The following is an 18902-nucleotide window of genomic DNA, read 5'->3' as shown; positions in this document are numbered from 1 at the left end:
CACCCACCTCTACATTTTAGAACTTACTCTCCTTTTTCTACTATAGCACTTTGTGTATGAATTAGGCAAAACAAACTACACAGGTAAGAGAAACAAGGGCTTGAGAGAAAGCTTGAACTCATAACCCCAACAGATGGCCCCTCTGCACTAACCAGTTGCACCCCTGAATATGTTTTTTAAACACATTTGGGAAGCAGGCAGTTATCAGTCTCTGTGGTTCACACCTTTGCCTGGTAATTGAAAGGCTGCTGGTTCAAACTTAACTCAAGATGCGGCTTTTCAGCGATGAGACTCCAGTACATTTTAACAGGAAGAAAATCTCCTCTATTCTGGCTTTGCCCCATTAGACTCCTTCTGCCCATCTTCTCCCCCTCCCCCAGTCTCTTTCCTTCCCCACTGCAGCCATGCAGAGAGGAGCCCCAGTCAGTCTCTGTCACAGAGAGTCTGTATCCCATAAAGGGAGGGAGGTCTCTCTAAAACACTGATAATGGGGAGGGGAGTGGTGTGTGTGGTTAGGGGGAGACAGGATGGAGAACTAACAGTGGGGCACAGAGATTCCCCCAGATTTGGGAGATCCCCTGCTGCCCCCCCCATCAGCCAGCTGTGAGAAGAACAACTGTTGGGGTGGAGGGTCTCCATATGCTGCCCCCGCCCCAACTGCCAACTCTGCCAACTGTGGCAATGGGAGCTGTGGGGGTGGAGTCTGCGGGTAGCAGTGCGCAGAGACGCCCCCGGCCCTCCAGCTTAGGGGCTGCGGGTTGCTTTCGGGAGATGCCCGAGATAAATGCTGCACCCCTCACCCTCTCCTGCAACCCCAACCCCCTGCCCCAGCCCAGACCCCACACCTGCACCCAACCTCCCTCCAAGAGCCTGCCCCCCACACTGCCTCCTTCACCACAACCCTCTGACTGAGCCCAGACCCTGCACCCAAACTCTCCCAGAGCCTAACCCCTCTCCCTCCCACAACCAAACTCCTTCCCAGAGCCTTAGGCAGGTGTGTGTGGCAGGTGGGGCAGGACTTGGTCCCATTCTGGGCACCACCAAAAATTATACAAACCTGCCACCCCTGTCCAGCCCAATCTTCTGCTGATGCACCTCAGCCCACACCCGTGCAGGGTTTGAAGCTTTCATTGCTTAAATTCCAGGATACGGAGGGATTTCAGCTCCCCTTTGCCCAGAGGGAACCTTCACCCCACTCCTAACCAGGTTCTTGTCCATGGGATCACTGTAGGGGGGCTGGGTCCCTCTATGTCTTTTCTCTCTCTAGGATAGGCCAGGGTGCAATAACTGGGGGCATCTGAGCACCCAGGACCTTCTGTGGTCCCGCCATTCCCCTTCCCCTTCTGTGGTCCCATCTGCCATTGACTCCAGCCTTTTTTCTATCCATCGTCAGCACCATCCCAAGCCAGCAGCACTCGCCTCAAAAAGACAAAGAGTCCCATGGCACCTTACAGACTAACAGATGTATTGGAGCATAAGCTTCCGTGGGTGAATCCCACTTCGTCAGATGAATGTAGTGGAAATTTGCAGAGGCAGGTATAAATATGCAGGCAAGAATCAGTCTCGAGATAAGGAGGTTAGTTCAATCAGGGAGGATGAGACCCTCTTCTAGCAGTTGAGGTGTGATCACCAAGGGAGGAGAAACTGCTTTTGTAGTTGGCAAGCCAGGCACAGAATTCCCACTCCATTCATCTGACGAAGTGGGGATTCACCCATGAAAGCTCATGCTCCAATACGTCTGTTAGTCTAGAAGGTGCCACAGGACTCTGTCGCCTTTTACAGAGCCAGACTAACACGGCCACCCCTCTGATACTCAAAAAGACAGTGTCCCCTGCTGGGAGTAAATCACTGACCTCTCTCTACCCTGCCCTTCTGTTTCCTTGCCTCTCAGGCTGTGCAGATGGGACCTTTCCCTCCAGTGCTGGAGGATTCGCCCTTCTCATCTACCCTTGTCCTAAGCAGCACAGCGGGTGGGAATCTTAAATGTACTGAGGTGACTTAGGAGCAGAACCCCCCCAGACCTTCCATGCAATTGTCACTTGCCCCTCACTGAGCAGGACTGAAACTGGTGCAGGGAGACTGGTGGGCCACATCCCCTCTGGGCATGAGCAAAGCAGCAGGGTGAAAAAATGATCATGGAGATGCTGGGGATTGAACCCAGGGCTACTGAGCTACATCCCCTAGCAGGTTGTGTTTGCTATGGGTTACACTCAGAGCCCTCCTGTTTCCAGAGCATCCAGTGACCTATAAGCTTCACGAGAAGCCCATTCCCCTCTCTGAGGACCAATCCTGCTCTCCTGGAGGTGACTTGTTCATAGGGGTCACTTTTTAGCAGGGCCAGATTCTATGTGTGGGGCACAGAGTGTGGGTGCCCTGGTCTCAGGGTGCAGAGATACACTCAGCCATCTCCCCTGCATTGGGTTGGGGGTGCGGCAATCCCCTGCTGCAAGGTCACGGTGGGGGATGCTGTGAGCAGCTCAACACCTCACCCTAGTGGCAGAAGTGGTGTGGGGAGCTCCAGGTGTTTCTAGGATCTGCTAGGCATTTCCACCTGCCTGTAAACTCCAGCTTTCCCCAGCACATTCACTGCGGTGCAATTGGGTCACTGTTTCCATGGCTGAACAGCAAAGAATGGCTCCCAGTTTCCCTTCTATCGGCAGCAGGATTAGCCTGTGCCGGTGGTTAATGAGGTGGATCTAGTTGTAGATTGTTATTCATTCCCCACCTTGACAATTCACACAGTCCCTTTCCCAGGCAGATTCCCAGCACCTCAGTAATCCTGGTAGCAGGGTTGGGTCCTGAGATTTTCAGGGTTCTTTTCCCTTCCACCTGGAGTGAACTCAGCTTTTTCCCCATCCCAGACAATCCATGAAATAGCAGCAGCAGCATAAAGAAAGAGGGGAGAGAACATCTCACGGCCAGGGCTGGATGTGCCCAGAGCCCCCTGCTTGTCCATTGTTTCCATGGAATTTGGCCCCCTGCTTTGCACAAGGGACAGAGAAAGATCTTGCTGTTCCTGTGTCTGTGCAAAGAAAATTGTGCTTCTGTATGAAAGACAGGTGGGAAATGGCCCCATGATGGGGCAATAGCCTCAGGGTTAAGAGCAAAGGACAATGATGGGAAGGTTCACAATTGACTCAGTAGTTGCATACAAAGGTGCAGGTTTGGCAGTTACACTGGGAAATTCAGGCTCAGGTTGGCCACCCCAGTCTAGGTGTAGAAGTGACAACATTTAAACATGAAAGAGGGGCCAATTTCCCCATCATTTCACACCTTTACACTCAAACACGATGACTTTCTGAATGAACCCTCCGCGTTCAGCCAGAAGATCTTGGGGTGGATGTAGGAGTCACTGGGTAAAATTCTCTGGTCTCTGTTCTGAATCAGGTCAGAGCAGAGGTACCTAGTGATCTAGTCTGGCTGTAAAATCTATAGATCAACACCATTAATATGAAATTAATCCTCAGAAATGGCTGTTCCCCAGCAAAGGGCTCTCCAGGGAAGGGGGCTGTTGAGGAAGGAAAGAAGAAAGATGTCCTCTCCCTGGAGGAACTGGGCTCTGCGCTTTTGACAGAAAGGAGGGGAAGGAAATGGCCACACGATGGCAGCAGAATCTAAGAAATGAAACACAATAGGCTTATGTCCACACTGCAATGAAACACCCAGGGCTGCCCCATACCAGCTCAGGCTCCCGGGGCTTGGGCTGTGGGTGGTAAATTTGCAGTGTAGATATCTCGGCTCAGGCTCAATACCGGGCTCTGAGACCCCATAAGGCTGGGAGGGAGTTAAAAAAAAAAAGGTAGAACGACAGTGGAGTATTACCCTGGTCTCAATGGCATTTCTCCATCGGTCTGTCTGCTTTGGGGCAGGGACAATAACATGTCCTGCTGCTTTTGTTATTTCAAAGGGCGGTTTAGGATTTTCATTCTCACACATGGTGCACGGAGCAGGACTCAACCCTCAGGTGTAAACTAAACGAGCCGCCCATAGATTCTGGCAGCCACAATGAGCATTTGGTGTGAGAGCTCAGACCTGCCCCTGTCCCAGAGGGTCGGGGTCATCTGTGAGGGGACTGGACCACTGACCTATCAGCTCCTAACTCCCAAACTTTCAGTAACTCTATCCTCAGTGCCTGTGAGTGTAATTTAAACCATCAAAAGAGTCATAGTGGGTTAGACCATAGTCTGGACTTCGGGTCTGGAAAAAGAGCTGTCACAATCCATAGACCAGGTTGTTATATAAAATGCACATGGATTTTAACCCTTCACATACAGTAATGGGAAAGTTCTTGGTTCAGGCTTGTAGCAGTGATGGAATAAACTGCAGGTTCAAATCAAGTCTCTGGAGTACATCCCCCACTGGGATGGGTAATTCAGTCCTTTGTCTAGAGCTTCAGTTTGTAGCAAAGTCCCTCCAGAGGTATGAAGCAGGACTGAAGACAAGATGGAGACGAGGCATCAGCCTTTTATAGTCTCTTGCCATGTGGTCTTTGCTTTCTTTGTCCCAAGGACACTCTATCCAGCACGTGGCGTAGAAAAACCTTAGAGTTCGTCCATAGGCAGGTCCCTGCAGACCTTGCTGAGTCACAAGGCGTATCTGCCTTCTCTCAGTGGGTCGATTGTGTAGCTGATGGTTCTTAATGGGCCATCAAGCAGGCTAGGCAGAACTGACACCAACTTATCTGGGGTGTTCCCCAGAAGCAGAGCACAAGTTTGAAATATGGACAGAACAGAGCCAATACTTATAACATCAACTACAAAAACGATACACATCTAGAGATGGCATTATTATAATCAGCCAATCAGAACCTCTCCATAGACCCCTTACACGACAACCTTTCTACAATATTGTCTGCAAATATAGAACAACAGTCGCAATGGTGATCTATACAGTTACAGATTATGTCAGTAATGTCACAGGAGGTGACATGGCATCAGTGAGACTGATACTGGAATACTGCCTCCAGTTTTGGTGTCCTCATTTGAAAAAGATGTTGTGAAACTGGAGCTGGGGCAGCAAAGAGCCACCAAATGTCCTGAGGGCTGGAGAAAAATACCTTCTAGTGAGCTATTGAAAGAGCTCAACCTGTCCAGCTTATCAAAAGAAGATTGAAAGGTGATTTCACTGAAGTGTTGAAGTGTATTAATGGAGAGAAAAGATTGGGTATTAAAGGGCTCTTGAATCTAGCAGAGAAAGGCCTAACAAGACCCAATGGCTGGAAGGTGAAAAGAGACAAATTCATATTACAACAAAGGCACAAATATTCAACAGCGAGGATGATTGACCACAGGAACAATCTACCAAGGAAAGTGGTGGATTCACCATCTCCTGATGTCATTTCATGAAGACTAGATGCCTTTCTGGAATGTGTTTGCCCCCAAAGTAGCTCTTGTGTCATACAGGAGGCCTGTGATATGCAGGGGGTCAGATTAGATGCTCTAATGGTCTCTTCTGGCCATAGAGTCGACTAATTTCTGAAAAACTGAGTGTAGCATTGGGAGCAGCGTCTGATGTTTTCCTGTCTAGCCGGCTTGCTGCCTAGAACGAACGCTCCTTGAGTGGGGTGATCCACAGGGAGTAGCTCAAACCTGCAAAGTGCCTGGCCAGGGGCAGGACATTGGCACAGCAAGGGAGGGGTGTGGCAGTGACATCACAAAGGCCTTTTGCAGGATCTCAGACTATTGGTCCAAGGTGGTGGGGAGGTGGTGACCTCACAGAGAGATGCTGACATCAGCCAGGCAGGACAGGGGCGAGGGGCCAGGGAGACCTCAGAGACCCCTGTGGCTTTGCTGCAGCAAGTCTCCTTCTCCAGGTCTCTCTCTGAGGACTGAGAGAGTATTCGGGTTCATGGATGTGAGCGCCAGGAGGAACCTCTTTTGAGTTTTCTCCTTCCCTTTTAGTGATTTTTACTAGAAAACAGCCGTCCCTGTTTAGAAGGTAAGAGCCTCCTGGAGGTTTGAAACCTGTTCAGTCTGATCCATCTGGTGAGAGTTGAATTCTAGGCATGGAAAACACGAGCTTAAGGAGGCAGAATTTTATTGCACACCTGGGATTTTGTCCCTTGGAATCACTGGGGACATTAGGGTTTGTCCTTTTTGTTTCACCTTCCCCTCCCTCCTTCCTTTCTCTTCGTCTCTTGCTTCTTTTGTTCTTTCTCCTGTTCACCTCCCAGGAGGGAGGGGTGTGTGTGTGTGTGTGTGCGTGTGTGTGTTGCGGGGGAGTGCTCTGCAGCTCCCACTGTGGGAGGTCCACCCAAAACTGGGGGGCTGAAATAGTGCTCGGGCAGTGATCCCCACCAGTGACCTGGGCCATCCTTTGGGCTCTCTGGTGAGAACCTTCAGCCTCAGTCTCTACCCTGATTGGCTGAGCAGGGGGTTATTGACAGGGAGGAGACTCAGGTCCTTGTTCTCTTTCAAGACCAAGGAAATAAGTCAGAACCAGTTCTGTGTTTGATGAATTTTGCTGCTACTCTGCGTTAATGGTCTCTGAGCAGTTCATGATTCTCCTCTCTAACATTGCCGTTCTCCTCAAATACTTGCATAATAATTCCTGTGCACTGTTGTTGGTCTGGAGCTCATCTGAGGACATTTTATTGAGGTCATTCAATGTCTTAAATTCAAGATCCAATGGTTAGTTTGAAAATCAGGGCTCTTGGGTCCTATTCCCAACTCTGCCACTGACTGGCCGTGTGACCTAAGACAAGTCAATTCTCCTTTCTCAGACGTAGCTTCTCCCTCTTTCAAGTAGGGATAATAATGATCTGCTCCTACCTAGCTCAACACACTCACTCTTCCCCAACACACACTCCCAACACACACACAAACAGTCTCTACCCTGCCATGCACACTGCAGTTGAAAAGCAGCTGGTAATCTAGTAAGATGCCCGTGGAACGGTGGGATAGAGAAACCTGCATCATGTGATGCTGTACCAGCCTGGGAGGCATTGCAAACCCTTCCCAAAACACCCTGCAGCCAGTTGCACAGTGGGATAGTTGCCCACAGTGCACTGCTCTCTCTTGCCATCCAAGAACTGCTAGCATGGATGTGCTCTGGTGACACAAGGGGCATAGGGAGGACATTCAATAGCTGTTTAATTAAAACACTTTAACTAAAGCAGCAATGCCGGGGGGTTGGTGGCTCCTTTCTTTCCTCACCCTGGAGTAAACTCATCTTTTTATTCCATTCTTGATGTTTCATGGAATAACAACAGACGACCAAAGAAAGACGTGGACAGGGTGGGTCTCAGGGGAGGGTCAGAGAGGTTCGAGCGGTGGGCAGAGCAGGTCTCGGAGGTGCGGGCAGTGGGCAGGGCAGGTCTCAGGGGAGGGGCAGAGAGGTGGGGGTAGTGGGCAGGGCTGATCTCAAGGGAGAGGCAGAGAGGTGTGGGTGGTGGGCAGGGTGGGTTGCAGGGACGGGTCAGGGAGGTGGCGGCTGGTGGGCAGACCTTGTGGTAGGGGGTGGAGAGACACGAGCAGCAGGCAGGAAGGCCTTGGGGGAGGAGAGGAGCGAGCGAAAGGTGGATCAGCAGTCCTCAGCCAAAGAGGAAGAGAGGTGGGTGGGAAGTGGCCAAACACGAGCAAGGGGGGAGCACAGGGGGATCCTCAGAGACAGGAGAAGGGGGAGGGCAGTGCCATGGTCTGGGCACCAATGGGCCCCCCACTTCTAGGGAGCTTCCAGCGCTCACACCCAGCCTCCCCAAATGCAAGAGCCATGGGCCACCTATTCTCTTCATCTTCACTAACCAAGCCCCTCCCCAAGCTATGCTGATGGGAGAAGCCCTCCTGTTGACACAGTGCTATCTGCACCGGGATTAGGCTGATATAACTGCATTGCTTAGGGAGGTAAATTTTTCACACCCCTGAGTAATGTAGTAACACCGATCTAATTTTGTAGTGTAGACCTGTCCAAAGAACCTTGGGAGTAAAACTTCCCCTGCTCCTCTGCTTTACTGAATCCAAACACCAGCAAAGCTTGTCAGGCCCAGATGGAGGTTGGCAGAGAGTCAGGTGTGTGCAGACATGATCCCTTCAGCAACTGTAGGCACCATGGCTTAGCTGGCTAAAACCACTGTTTTGTATGCAGGGGTTCCTGGGTTCAAGTTCCAGTGGTACCTTACTGAGTTGCTTTTGGGGCACCTGGTACTGGCTACTGTCAGAAGACAAGATTCAGAGCTAGATGGACCTTCGGTCTAGCCTAGTGTGGTTTTTCTTATGGTTTAAATTACACTCACAGGCACTGATGATAGAGTTACTGAAAGTTTGGGAGTTAGGAGCTGATAGGTCAGTGGTCCAGTCCCCTCACAGACAACCCCGTCCCTCTGGGACAGGGGCAGGTCTGAGCTCTCACACCAAATGCTCATTGTGGCTGCCAGAATCTGTGGGCAGCTCGTTTAGTTTATGCCGAGGGTTGAGTCCTGTTTTGTGCACCGTGTCTGAGAATGAAAATCCTAAACCACCCTTTGAAATAACAAAAGCAGCAGGACGTGTTTCTGTCTCTGCCCCAGAGCAGACAGACCAATGGAGAAATGCCATGAGTCCAGGGTAATACTCCCCTGCGGTTTTACCATTTCCACTTGCTAAACTCCCTCCCAACCTTCTGGGCTCCTGGAGCAGGGGACTGAGCCTGAGCCGAGACACGGACACTGCAACTTTACAGCCCAAGCCGCATGACCCTGATTAATGTGACACGGGCCAGTCATGGGTGTTTCATTGCACTGGAGACGTAGCCTAATGTTATGTCTGCAGTGCGATTAACACACCCAGGGCACCTGTCGCAAAGCCTGGGTCAGCTGACTCAGGGTTATGGGGCTTTGGCTGTAAGACTATAAAATTACAGGGCAGACAGATGGGCTTGAGCCCAACCTCTGAGACCCCACGAGGGGTGAGGGTTTCCAAACCCAGGCTTCAGTGTGAACACAAATATCTGCACCACAGTTTTTAGCCTCTCAGCTTTAGCTTCATGAGCCCACGTCAGATGACCCAGGCCAGCCAGGCTGCCATCTTTATCCCAGGAGAGATGGACTCTAAGGGTACGTCTCCATTGCCATGTCAGCCCAGGTGTGGCTCGCTGTGCTCAAAGCAGCACCCTGGAAGCCCCATATTCACCAGTCTCCTATAATGATGATACGGTTTGTACAAAGTCTGCCTGGTGAGGTGTCATTTCAAAAGTCTTGGTCTGTTGAACATTAATATTGTGAGGGATTGTGTGTGTAGCATTGGCTGGGAAGTTTTGCTCTGTGTGTGTGACTGAGATGAGGTTGGGAAATGCCCACCACCAGCCTTTCAGGTGTGACAATGGAGGAGCCAGACTCGCTGCTGGCCCATTAAAGGGATCCACACTCCCAAGGACTATCCCAGGAACCGTGTACAATGCAGACTTCTCCGAGATAGCACAGAGACAATGGACACTGCTTGACTCACATCCTAGCAAAGGTACTTCCTAGCCAGTTGGAAGAAACTATGAAAGAGGGGGTAGAGACATCATGAATTGGCCTCTCTCCCCCACAACTCAACACCTGTAAACACATCTGGAGGACAAACACTGTTAGGTGTGAGAAGTATAAACTGTTTAATATGTTCAATGAGATGGTTAATAAGATGTTTATGAAGTAAATCACTGGCTTTAAAATAAGATCCAATCTGGAGCATATGAACTATTGACCCCTGGACTCCATCTCTGAGAGGGGACTTGTTTACCATCAGGGGACAGGCTCAAACCAGTCCAAACCGGTTTTTCCCGCCAAAACCAGCCCTCAGCGTTCCATCTCCTCAGCACTTTTCCCGCCACAGAAGTGATATAAGGACGTGCTCAGCGCCTGCGCGAGGCCGCCCCCCCCCCAGCGATGGCCCCTCCACGGTCGGGTCTTCCCAGTGCTCCCGAGCCGGAGAGCGACGAGCCCCCTCGGTCCCGCCGTGAGACTGAGGAACAGGAGGCCTGTCAGCCCCATTCCTGCCGTCCTGCATCCCTGGTGTCCAGCCTCCCACGGAGCCCCCGGGGAGTGAGAGACCCCGGGGGGGGGCACTGGGGCTGGGCAGGAAAGTGACTCTGCCCCGGGGAACCTGGGAGAAGCCTCAGAGCTGCCTCAGCCCCAGTGGGATTTGGGGGGCAGAGACTGGGGTCTGGTGGGGGGGACCCCCTGTGGTGTGGGGGGAGATGGGGGGTGTCAGGCAGGGAGGGGAGAAGCTGGAGTTCTAGGGAGGAAGGTCAGTGGGACGCGGGGGTGTTGAACTGTCTCTGTGCAGCCAGGAAATTCTCGGGGGAAGTGGCGGGCGGGCGAAGGGGGAGGGGGTTAATTGGATCCTGTCCCTGTTTGTGCCACTTGCCTCTCGCCCCCGATACAAATTCTCTCTAGTTCTGCCCCTTTTCTCTCTCAGTATCTCACACGGGCTATAAAATCTGGGGCGATTCCCCCCCATCTCCTCCAATGATCAGCTCTCCCCGTTCTCCCCATGAGTCTCAAACGTCAGTTTAAAATCTTCTCTAGTGAGGGGCATTTTCCCACCCGTTTTATCTGCAGCGATTTGTCCTTGTGTAGGTGGGAAATTGTTGCCCTGAGTCATTCCCCAGCACATGGCTGCCCCTGGAGTGGGGGTGGGATGGCTCAGTGGTTGGAGCACTGGCCTGCTAAACCCAGGGCTGGGAGCTGACTCCTTGCGGGGGCCATTTGGGGATTTAGTTGGGGATGGGCCCTGCTTTGAGCAGGGGGTTGGGCTAGACACCTCCTGAGGTCCCTTCCAGCCCTGATATTCTAGGAGATCCCGGGTCTCTGCCAGGGCAGGGAAGGGAGGCGCACGTGTCCCCCATGGGGACTGCCCAGACCCCCGTTTCCCACTCCCAGTTGTTGCCCCCTAACTACCATCACAGTTGCCCCAACCATCAGTTGCCAGTCACCCACCCATCCCCCACTGCTGCCCCCTTCCCTCATCCAGGAACCTTTCAGCTCCCCCTCCCTTGCCCTTTTAATCAGCACATTAAAAGGGCTCCCTGCTGTCCATGGGAATGGTGGGGGTGGGGGAACCATCACTTTGTGTTTATGTATTGGACAGTCGTATAAAATCCAGTCCAACAGTCCCCATTTTCCACTAGTTTGTTAACAACAATATAAAATCCCCTCAGATCTTGGTGTTTTTCTCTCATGTTACCAAATACGCAGTTTGTGACACATTTTCTTTGCAAATCTCCAAGATTCATATAAAATAACCTAAACGTTTGCCCCACTGCTCTCTAGTTGTCTGTTTCTAATTGAATATGCCCTGTGATTTCCCCGTCTCTCTAATTATAAAATACCAAGAAAATCTCAGATTTACACCTTTTCTCAGATTCTTGAACCTAGATATAAAATGTTTGCAAATGTTGCCCATTTCTTCTTTATTCATTTATCAAATATTCATGTGAAACACTCAGATTTTGCCTCCTATCAACAACTGATATAAAATCCCTCTGATTTTCCACTTTCCTCTCTATAATTTGCAAAATGGATCCAAAATCTCTCAGATTTCCACCCTTTCTCTTTCATTTCTGAACGTTGCTCTCAAAGCTCAGGTTTTGCCTCTTTCTATGTCATTATCAAATGTCAGTTAAAAATCCTTTCGGGTTTGGGGCTGTTCCCCGTGTTCCTAAATCCCAGCAACTTCTTCCTTCGAGGGAACCTGTTGCCCTGAGTTCTTCTCCATCCTGTAGGTCACAGAGGGTTAAATTGCCCAGAGATCATCTTTCCCGTCTCCTTTGTGAATCATTTGTTCCCTCCTTTACCTCTGTTAAAATGTTTGCCAAAGAAAAAGACCAGCCAGATATTTAATACCCATCAAAGCCAGAGGCCTCCCCCTGTTTGGGGATCAGTGGTTCCCAGCTGGTAACGGGAGAGTTGGCTGGACCCTTTCCTTTTCTCCAGCTGGCAAGGGATGAGGAGGTCACTCTGAGTGCAGTGTGGGTCCAGAAGTATCCCAAACCCCATGACAAATGGCCTCTGTGAGGGGTTGCTTCCCGCAGTGCTATGATGCAGCCACTGTTAGAAAAATAGGCCAATACAAGCCTGTTAGCAAGACTAGGCCCTTAGCATAAGTAGAATCAAGGCCTTAAAATGCAAGTAGAGAGAAAAGCCTGTGTCAGCTATTATCAGTTTATGCTTGATCTGTGTTAGTTCATGTTTATCAGTTAGCCCACGCTTGGCATAACATACATGCAGCTGTCTTCTCATGCTCATGGCCAAGAGTAGTTCGCTTAATGGGTCACCTTCTCATGCGTGAAGCCAAAAGTAGTTAGTATGTTAGTATAGTAGGTCAAAGGGGATATCTTATGTCTTCCTTACAATGATAAATGTATCCGCACAGCTGCACCCTTATCATGATGGATGTATCCGTGACAGTTATGCATATCTTGTTCCTTTTTGATTGATATATGTATTCTATGTACTCCAATATTCCCTATAGATGCATTTACAGGACCCATAGGGTCAGCCAAGTAACGTAAATAAGACGTCAACAAAGTTGTTTGTTTCGGGGTATAAAGGTAAGCCCATCTGGCCATGTAAGGTATGTCTCTCTCGGGCATTAGCCAGGACGAGAACACCCGCTCAGCTGATCGATCAATAAAGCTAATGGTACTCGTCTTCCTGGTCTTCCGTGCCTCCTTGGTGTAATTAGGTAAGCTCCGGGGGGAAAACGAGCCCTTTTGGCTAACAAATGGCGACTCCACGCCTGGACTTCTCTCCCTGTTGGGGGCGCTGACCGGCGGCCGAGGACGGCTCAGGAGAGTGGCCACCTTGAGCTATTGGTTTGCTCGAGCTCCGGGTCGCCACAATCGGCCGGGACGGCTACGCCCCCTCCATAGAGAACTCCAGCCGACACGGAAGCAAGACAGTACCAGAAGAGGGGAGTCCACCTGCCGGACGCGGCCACCTCGGGCGCGGTAAGTGCGTTTACCTCTTGGGTTTGAGGATTAACGCCCCCGAAGAGTGAGGGTTGGGACCTTGGGCCCCTAATGGTAAAGGAACCCACAAATAGGAAGGTGTGTGTGGGTAAAAGTTTTCTGACTGAGGTACCTAGGTTCAGGCACGACAAATGAATAACTCCACTAACTCTACTGGTTCGTGGACCGTGCTGAACGAATATTGGAATGTAAATACTACCCTCTTGTGTTTGTTTTTGATAGCAATACTTGTGTTTTACATTGTACTGACAACTTGGAAACCGCGGTTGCGCTAGCCTGGTCTAGGACTTAAGCCAACTCTAGCCGCCCCAAGACTTTCGCGAGGGGAATTTCCCCCGGGACCGGAATATCTTGAAAGCAAGGGGAGTTGGCCGAACCCGTGACCAGGCTGATATCTAGGTGTAATGGGGTCCGGACAAAGTATGTCTACCCGGACACCCCTAGGATGTATGTTAGAAAACTGGCAGGCGTTTAGACGCCAGGCCGATTATGGAATTGTATTGTGTAAAGATAATCTGGAAAAATTTTGTACTTTGGAATGGCCAACATTTGGGGTGGAGTGGCCCGCAGGGGGAACACTCAAATTGGAAACCGTGCAGGCTGTACATGATGTTGTTACTCGGGATGGACATTGGGATCAATACCCCTATATAGATATCTGGCAGGATCTCGTGGCCAACCCCCCGCCCCCCATGGCTACGGGAATGCAGGGCACAAGCTATCAGAGCCTTATTAGCCCGCGCCCCTGTTAAAAAGCCCTGTCCCCCTTATGATACCCCCCGTCCGCCTGCTGTGATTCCTTCTGCCCCTGACCCGATGCCTCCTCCCCCTGTATACCCTGGTCTCCCGGTTTTAGCAGCCCCAGCAGCTTCAGCAGCTCCAGCTCCTGCTCCCCCTCCCTCAAAGGAGGAAACCCCGGCCGCAGAGATAGAACCCTTGCCTGCCATGCAAAAGGCTGCAAGGATAGACCTGGCCGTAGAGATAGAGGGTGAGCTGTCTGTCTCGGAGCACTCTGATGATGATGACTCAGTGGCAGATGAGTTAAACGGTATCCTAGGGCAAGCCTCAAGGCACAGGGGACAGGGAGCTCCACGTTTGTTGTCTCCTTCAAGAATACCCCAGACAAGGCTACCCCAGTATTTGAGGGCCCCTTACGGGAGACTATGCTTCCTGGCGGTGATGGGGGTGCTGGTGTCCTGACTATGGTATATGTCCCCTTTACCACCAGTGATTTGTATAATTGGAAACACCAGAATCCCCCGTTTTCAAAGAACCCTGCCCCGCTGACAACCGTATTTGAGACCTTGGTCACAGCCCATAAGCCCACCTGGGGGGATATGAGGGTCACCCTAGATACCCTTCTTACGGCAGAGGAGAGACGCTTAGTTTTCTCCCAAGCCCGTAAGTGGTTAGTAGAGACGGGGGTGTCGGTAGATGAGATGCCTGCACGGCTCCCTGCTGCGCCACCCGACTGGGGACATACAAAGCCTGAAGACCGGACAAAACACCATAACTATGCCACGGCAGTGGTACAGGGAATGAAACACTGTATTCGGAAAACCACAAATTGGGCCAAATTGTATAATGTTAGGCAAGAAAAGAATGAGAATCCAGCTGCTTTTTATGAGCGCTTGTGCGACACCTGTAGGAGGTATACTGACCTCAATCCAGAGGATGCCAATGGAAAGCAGGTATTAATCCCCCTTTTCATTGGACAGTCCTATGAGGATATCAGAAGGAAACTGCAGAAGCTAGATGGAGCCTCAGGCAAAAACATAGAGGAACTTCTGGGAATTGCGATGAAAGTTTATGATCGCAGGGACGACAAGGAGCAAAGGAAAGGGGCTCGCGTACTGGCTATGGCCCTGAGGAAGGAAGAGAGGAAAAGGGGGCAAGGTAAAGGACGGCCAGGAACAGTGGGAAGGGAAGGGGTCCCGGTTGGGTCGGAATCAATGTGCATACTGTAAAGAAGAGGGCCACTGGAGAGATGAATGTCCCCACAGACAGGTCAGGGAGAGGACACAAGGAAGAGCTTCACCCGTGCCCGTTTTCTATGGTAGCACGGAGAGGGGGCCACCCTATAGGGAGGCCGGGGGACCCAACGGCCCCTCCTGGCAGCACAGCCCGCCAGTCTGGATCCCACGGTAAAAATTAAGGTAGAGGGCCGCCCAATTACAGCCCTTATTGATACAGGGGCTACTCTTAGTTTACTACCCCTCGACACGGCACCACGAGCCAGAGCCCAAGGGTGTGTCACGGTCCAAGGAATAGAGGGGCAGCACATCACACTAAAGAAAACCCTCCCCCTCTTAGTAAAAGTAGGAGGCCGCCAAATATCCTATCAATTCGTTTGCAGCCCTTCCTGTCCCATTGCGCTGCTAGGGCGAGATCTCCTCACCAAATTACAGGCGGAGATCTCGTTCAATAATGGGACTATGGAAGTTAGGCTCCCAAAACAACAAGCTTCCAATTATCAGATGGCCCTACTTAATGCTGCTGTGAAACCTGCCCTAGCACACCAAGGGGTTGACGAGGCTTGCCTGCCGGGCATCAATGCCAGAGTTTGGGCCAAGGAGGGAGGCCATGCCCGTGCCAGAAATGCCTCACCGGTGCACATCACCCTTAAGGAAGGGAGTTGCCCTGTCCGAATCCGACAGTATCCCCTTAAGTTGGCCACTCAAATCGGGTTAAAACCTCTGATTCAAAAGTTTGTACAATGTGGGTGGCTAAGGGAGGGCACGTCCCTGTATAACACCCCGATAATGGGAGTGCCTAAGCCCAATGGACAATACCGGTTCATGCAGGATCTAAGGCAGGTCAATAAGCTGATAGAGGCGCCTTATCCTGTTGTCCCAAACCCCCATACGATTCTAGGACAGATACCAAAAAGCCATGGTTGGTTCTCAGTAATAGATTTAAAAGACGCTTTCTTTTCTATCCCCCTTGATCAGGAATCTCAGAGGCCTTTGGTGGGAAGATCCCGACACCCATTACAAAGCCCAATACCTCTGGACTGTTGTTCCAGGGCCTTACCTGTGCACCGGAAATTTTTGGTAGTCAGCTACGGAGGACCTTGCTCCTTCCTAGCTCGACACCCTGCAACATAGTCCAGTACTGCGATGATTTACTTTTAAGTACAGAGACAGAGCAGGAACAAACTGTAGAACTTCTTAACTTCCTAGAGGCACAGGGATACAAAGCCTCTAAGGAAAAAGCACAACTGGTTAGACAGCAGGTCACTTTCCTAGGGTACCGTCTTAGTCAGGGAAGTCGAAGTTTGAGTAATGATAGAATCCAAGCTATACTCGATAGCCCTCAGCCCCAGAACCCCAGAGGGTGAGAGCTTTTCTGGGACTGACTGGCTTTGCCGACTCTGGATCCCTGACTATGGGGAAAGGCTAGACCCTGTATGAGGCCCTTACTAAAGAAGGTCTGTTGCATTGGAAGTGGACTAAGGAGAAAGAGAAAGCATTTCAAGAGCTTAAAAGAGCTTTAATTCAGCCTCCTGCTCTGGCTCTCCCAGATCCACGGAAGCCATTTACTCTGTATGTCCACGAAAGAGCCGGGGTAGCGTCTGGGGTCCTCTGTCAAAAGTCAGGACTGACCTGGAGACCCATCGGCTATTATTCCAGAGTCTTAGATCCAGTTGCCAGGGGATGGCCGGCCTGCTTGCGAGCTGTTGCTGCAACTGCTCTCCTCGTACAGGAAGCCGAAAAATTAATCCTGGGTGGAGACACTGAGGTGGTGGTACCTCACGGAGTACCCCAGAAACTAGGAACAGGGGCGGGGGATAGACACCTGAACCCTAGTCGGCATACTAAATATGAGGTGGGACTCTTACTAGCCCCGAACCTAACCTTTAAAACAGTCAGTTCTCTCAACCCAGCTACCTTATTGCCTGACCCTCAGGCTCCCAGTGTTACTGGTCCGACCCATGACTGTGTTGAAGTCCTGCAGCAAGAGACTAAACCCCGTCCCGATCTTTCGGATTTGCCCTGGCCCAACCCTGATCTCGAGGCATATGTCGATGGTTCTAGTTATGTACTAGATGGGAAGCGGTATACGGGGGCTGCTGTGATCATTAAAAGCACAGAGATGGTGTATCCCTTTAAACTCAGCCCCTCTCTGTCCGCTCAAGCAGCAGAACTAGTAGCTCTTATCGAGGCTCTCCGATTGGGGGCTGGGAGGACCATAAATTTATACACTGACAGTTGTTATGCATACATGGTAGTACATGCTCATGGGACCTTGTGGAAAGAAAGGGGTTTCATTACAGCGTCGGGCCAAAGAATTGCCCATGGGACCCTTATCAAATTGTTACTTGAAGCCTTAATGCTTCCCCTGCGGGTCGCTGTAATCCATGTCCGTGCACATGGAAGAGCTCCTGAAGCGGAGCAGCGCAAGTATAATCAACTGGCTGATCTGGCTGCGAAGGAGGCAGCACGCAGGGGAACTGTGTGGCTTCTTTTAGTTCAGGACACTGAGGCCAAAACTCCTGTCCCCCGTTACACGACAGAGGAGGTATCCTACGCCCAAGCTGCAGGGGCCTGGCAGACCTCCTCTGGGTGGTGGAAACTACCTGGGGGAGAAATATTCGTACCCCGTCCGGTGCTCCAGGAGATTCTTCAATCCCTGCATAAAGAGGGACATTTAGGATCAGGAGCAATGGTTGACTTGGCTGCCCGATCCCTTAAAGCAGTGGGTATGCATACGGAAGCCCAGAGAATTGTCAATAACTGCTCTGTTTGTCAGCGTACAAACCAGAGGGGATCTGGCCCCCCTATTTCAATGGGAGGCCGACCCTGGGCTACCTACCCCTTCCAAAGGTGGCAAGTGGATTTCGCTGAAGTACCCCCTTGCCGAGGCTACAAATACTTGCTTGTTTTTGTAGACCAGCTTACCGGGTGGGTAGAGTGTTTCCCTACCCGACACTGCCAGGCTCGGGCGGTTACTAAGGCCCTGCTACATGAAATACTTCCCAGATACCACCTCCCTGAAGTAATTGAGTCAGATCGGGGAAGTCACTTCATCTCCCAAGTGGTCCAACAGGTAGCGCAGGCCCTTGGTATCCAGTGGAAGCTGCATACGCCCTGGAGGCCACAAAGCTCAGGCCAGGTAGAAAGAATGAATAGAACTCTCAAAGATACTTTAACAAAGCTCTGTATAGAGTCTGGTTTAAAGTGGCCTGATGCCTTGCTGCTTGCACTCACTCGCATTCGAAGGGCCCCCCGTAAGGGTCTGAGACTTTCACCCTTTGAGTTGGTTTTCGGGTTCCCTCCCCGAGTACTCATCCCCGGGTTTCGGGAAAATGTAAACTGGGAGGTAGGGAACGACTCCTTGTGGAAACAGGTCTCTGCGCTGCAATCTGTCTTGTTTCAGCTACACCGGTACGCAGCACCCTTCCAGGCCCTTCCCTTGGATCGACCCGTGCATTCGTTCCAGATCGGTGACCGGGTCTTTATCAAGAAGTGGAAGCGTGATCCTCTCACATCACGGTGGGAAGGCCCATATACTGTTTCGCTCATCAGCCAAGCTGCCGTCAAGGTTCTTGGAAGCGACAAATGGACGCACTGCACGCGAGTTAAACGCTTTGTTAGCTCGGATCCAGAGGACGAACCAACCGAGGAGGACAACAGCCCTCTGCTCACCCCGGCTCCGGACGCCCGGGGTGACACAGGTGAAGACTCCAACTGGGAGTATCAAGGACTGGAGGGCCTAAAGGGACTCTTTAAAAGAAAGAAACCATGAAGTTGTTCCTCCTGCCACTATTCTGTATGCTCAATTGTACTTATGGTTGGGAGAACAGGTTTTTACAGTTAGGGGAGATAATCACACATTCCTTTAATCTCACTAACTGCTGGGTGTGCGGCGGCCCAGGGGAATTAGATGAATGGCCCTGGGTAGCCCAACCAGTGCAGCCCAAATACTTGCTGAGTAACCTCAGCATCGTGCATAATGGCACGGAGCAATGGTCC

General features: G+C 51.2%; 1 protein-coding gene across 1 annotated transcript in view; it reads right to left on the bottom strand.

Moving 5' to 3' along the window:
• LOC120381558 (zinc finger protein 470-like) overlaps positions 1–18902 on the bottom strand; it is a gene marked incomplete at its 3' end in the record, with an annotated part of 61877 nt that overhangs the window by 40734 nt on the left and 2241 nt on the right. Inside the window, exon 2 of the mRNA XM_039499730.1 lies at positions 17507–17559. Within this exon, the coding sequence (XP_039355664.1) occupies positions 17507–17559 (53 nt within the window). The remainder of the gene's footprint in view (positions 1–17506; positions 17560–18902) is intronic.

This window comes from Mauremys reevesii, linkage group 14 (assembly GCF_016161935.1).
Source record: "Mauremys reevesii isolate NIE-2019 linkage group 14, ASM1616193v1, whole genome shotgun sequence".
Classification (NCBI taxonomy): Eukaryota; Metazoa; Chordata; order Testudines; family Geoemydidae; genus Mauremys; species Mauremys reevesii.
The sequence above is the reverse complement of the archived record's forward strand: the minus strand, read 5'-3'. Positions and strand labels throughout refer to the sequence as shown.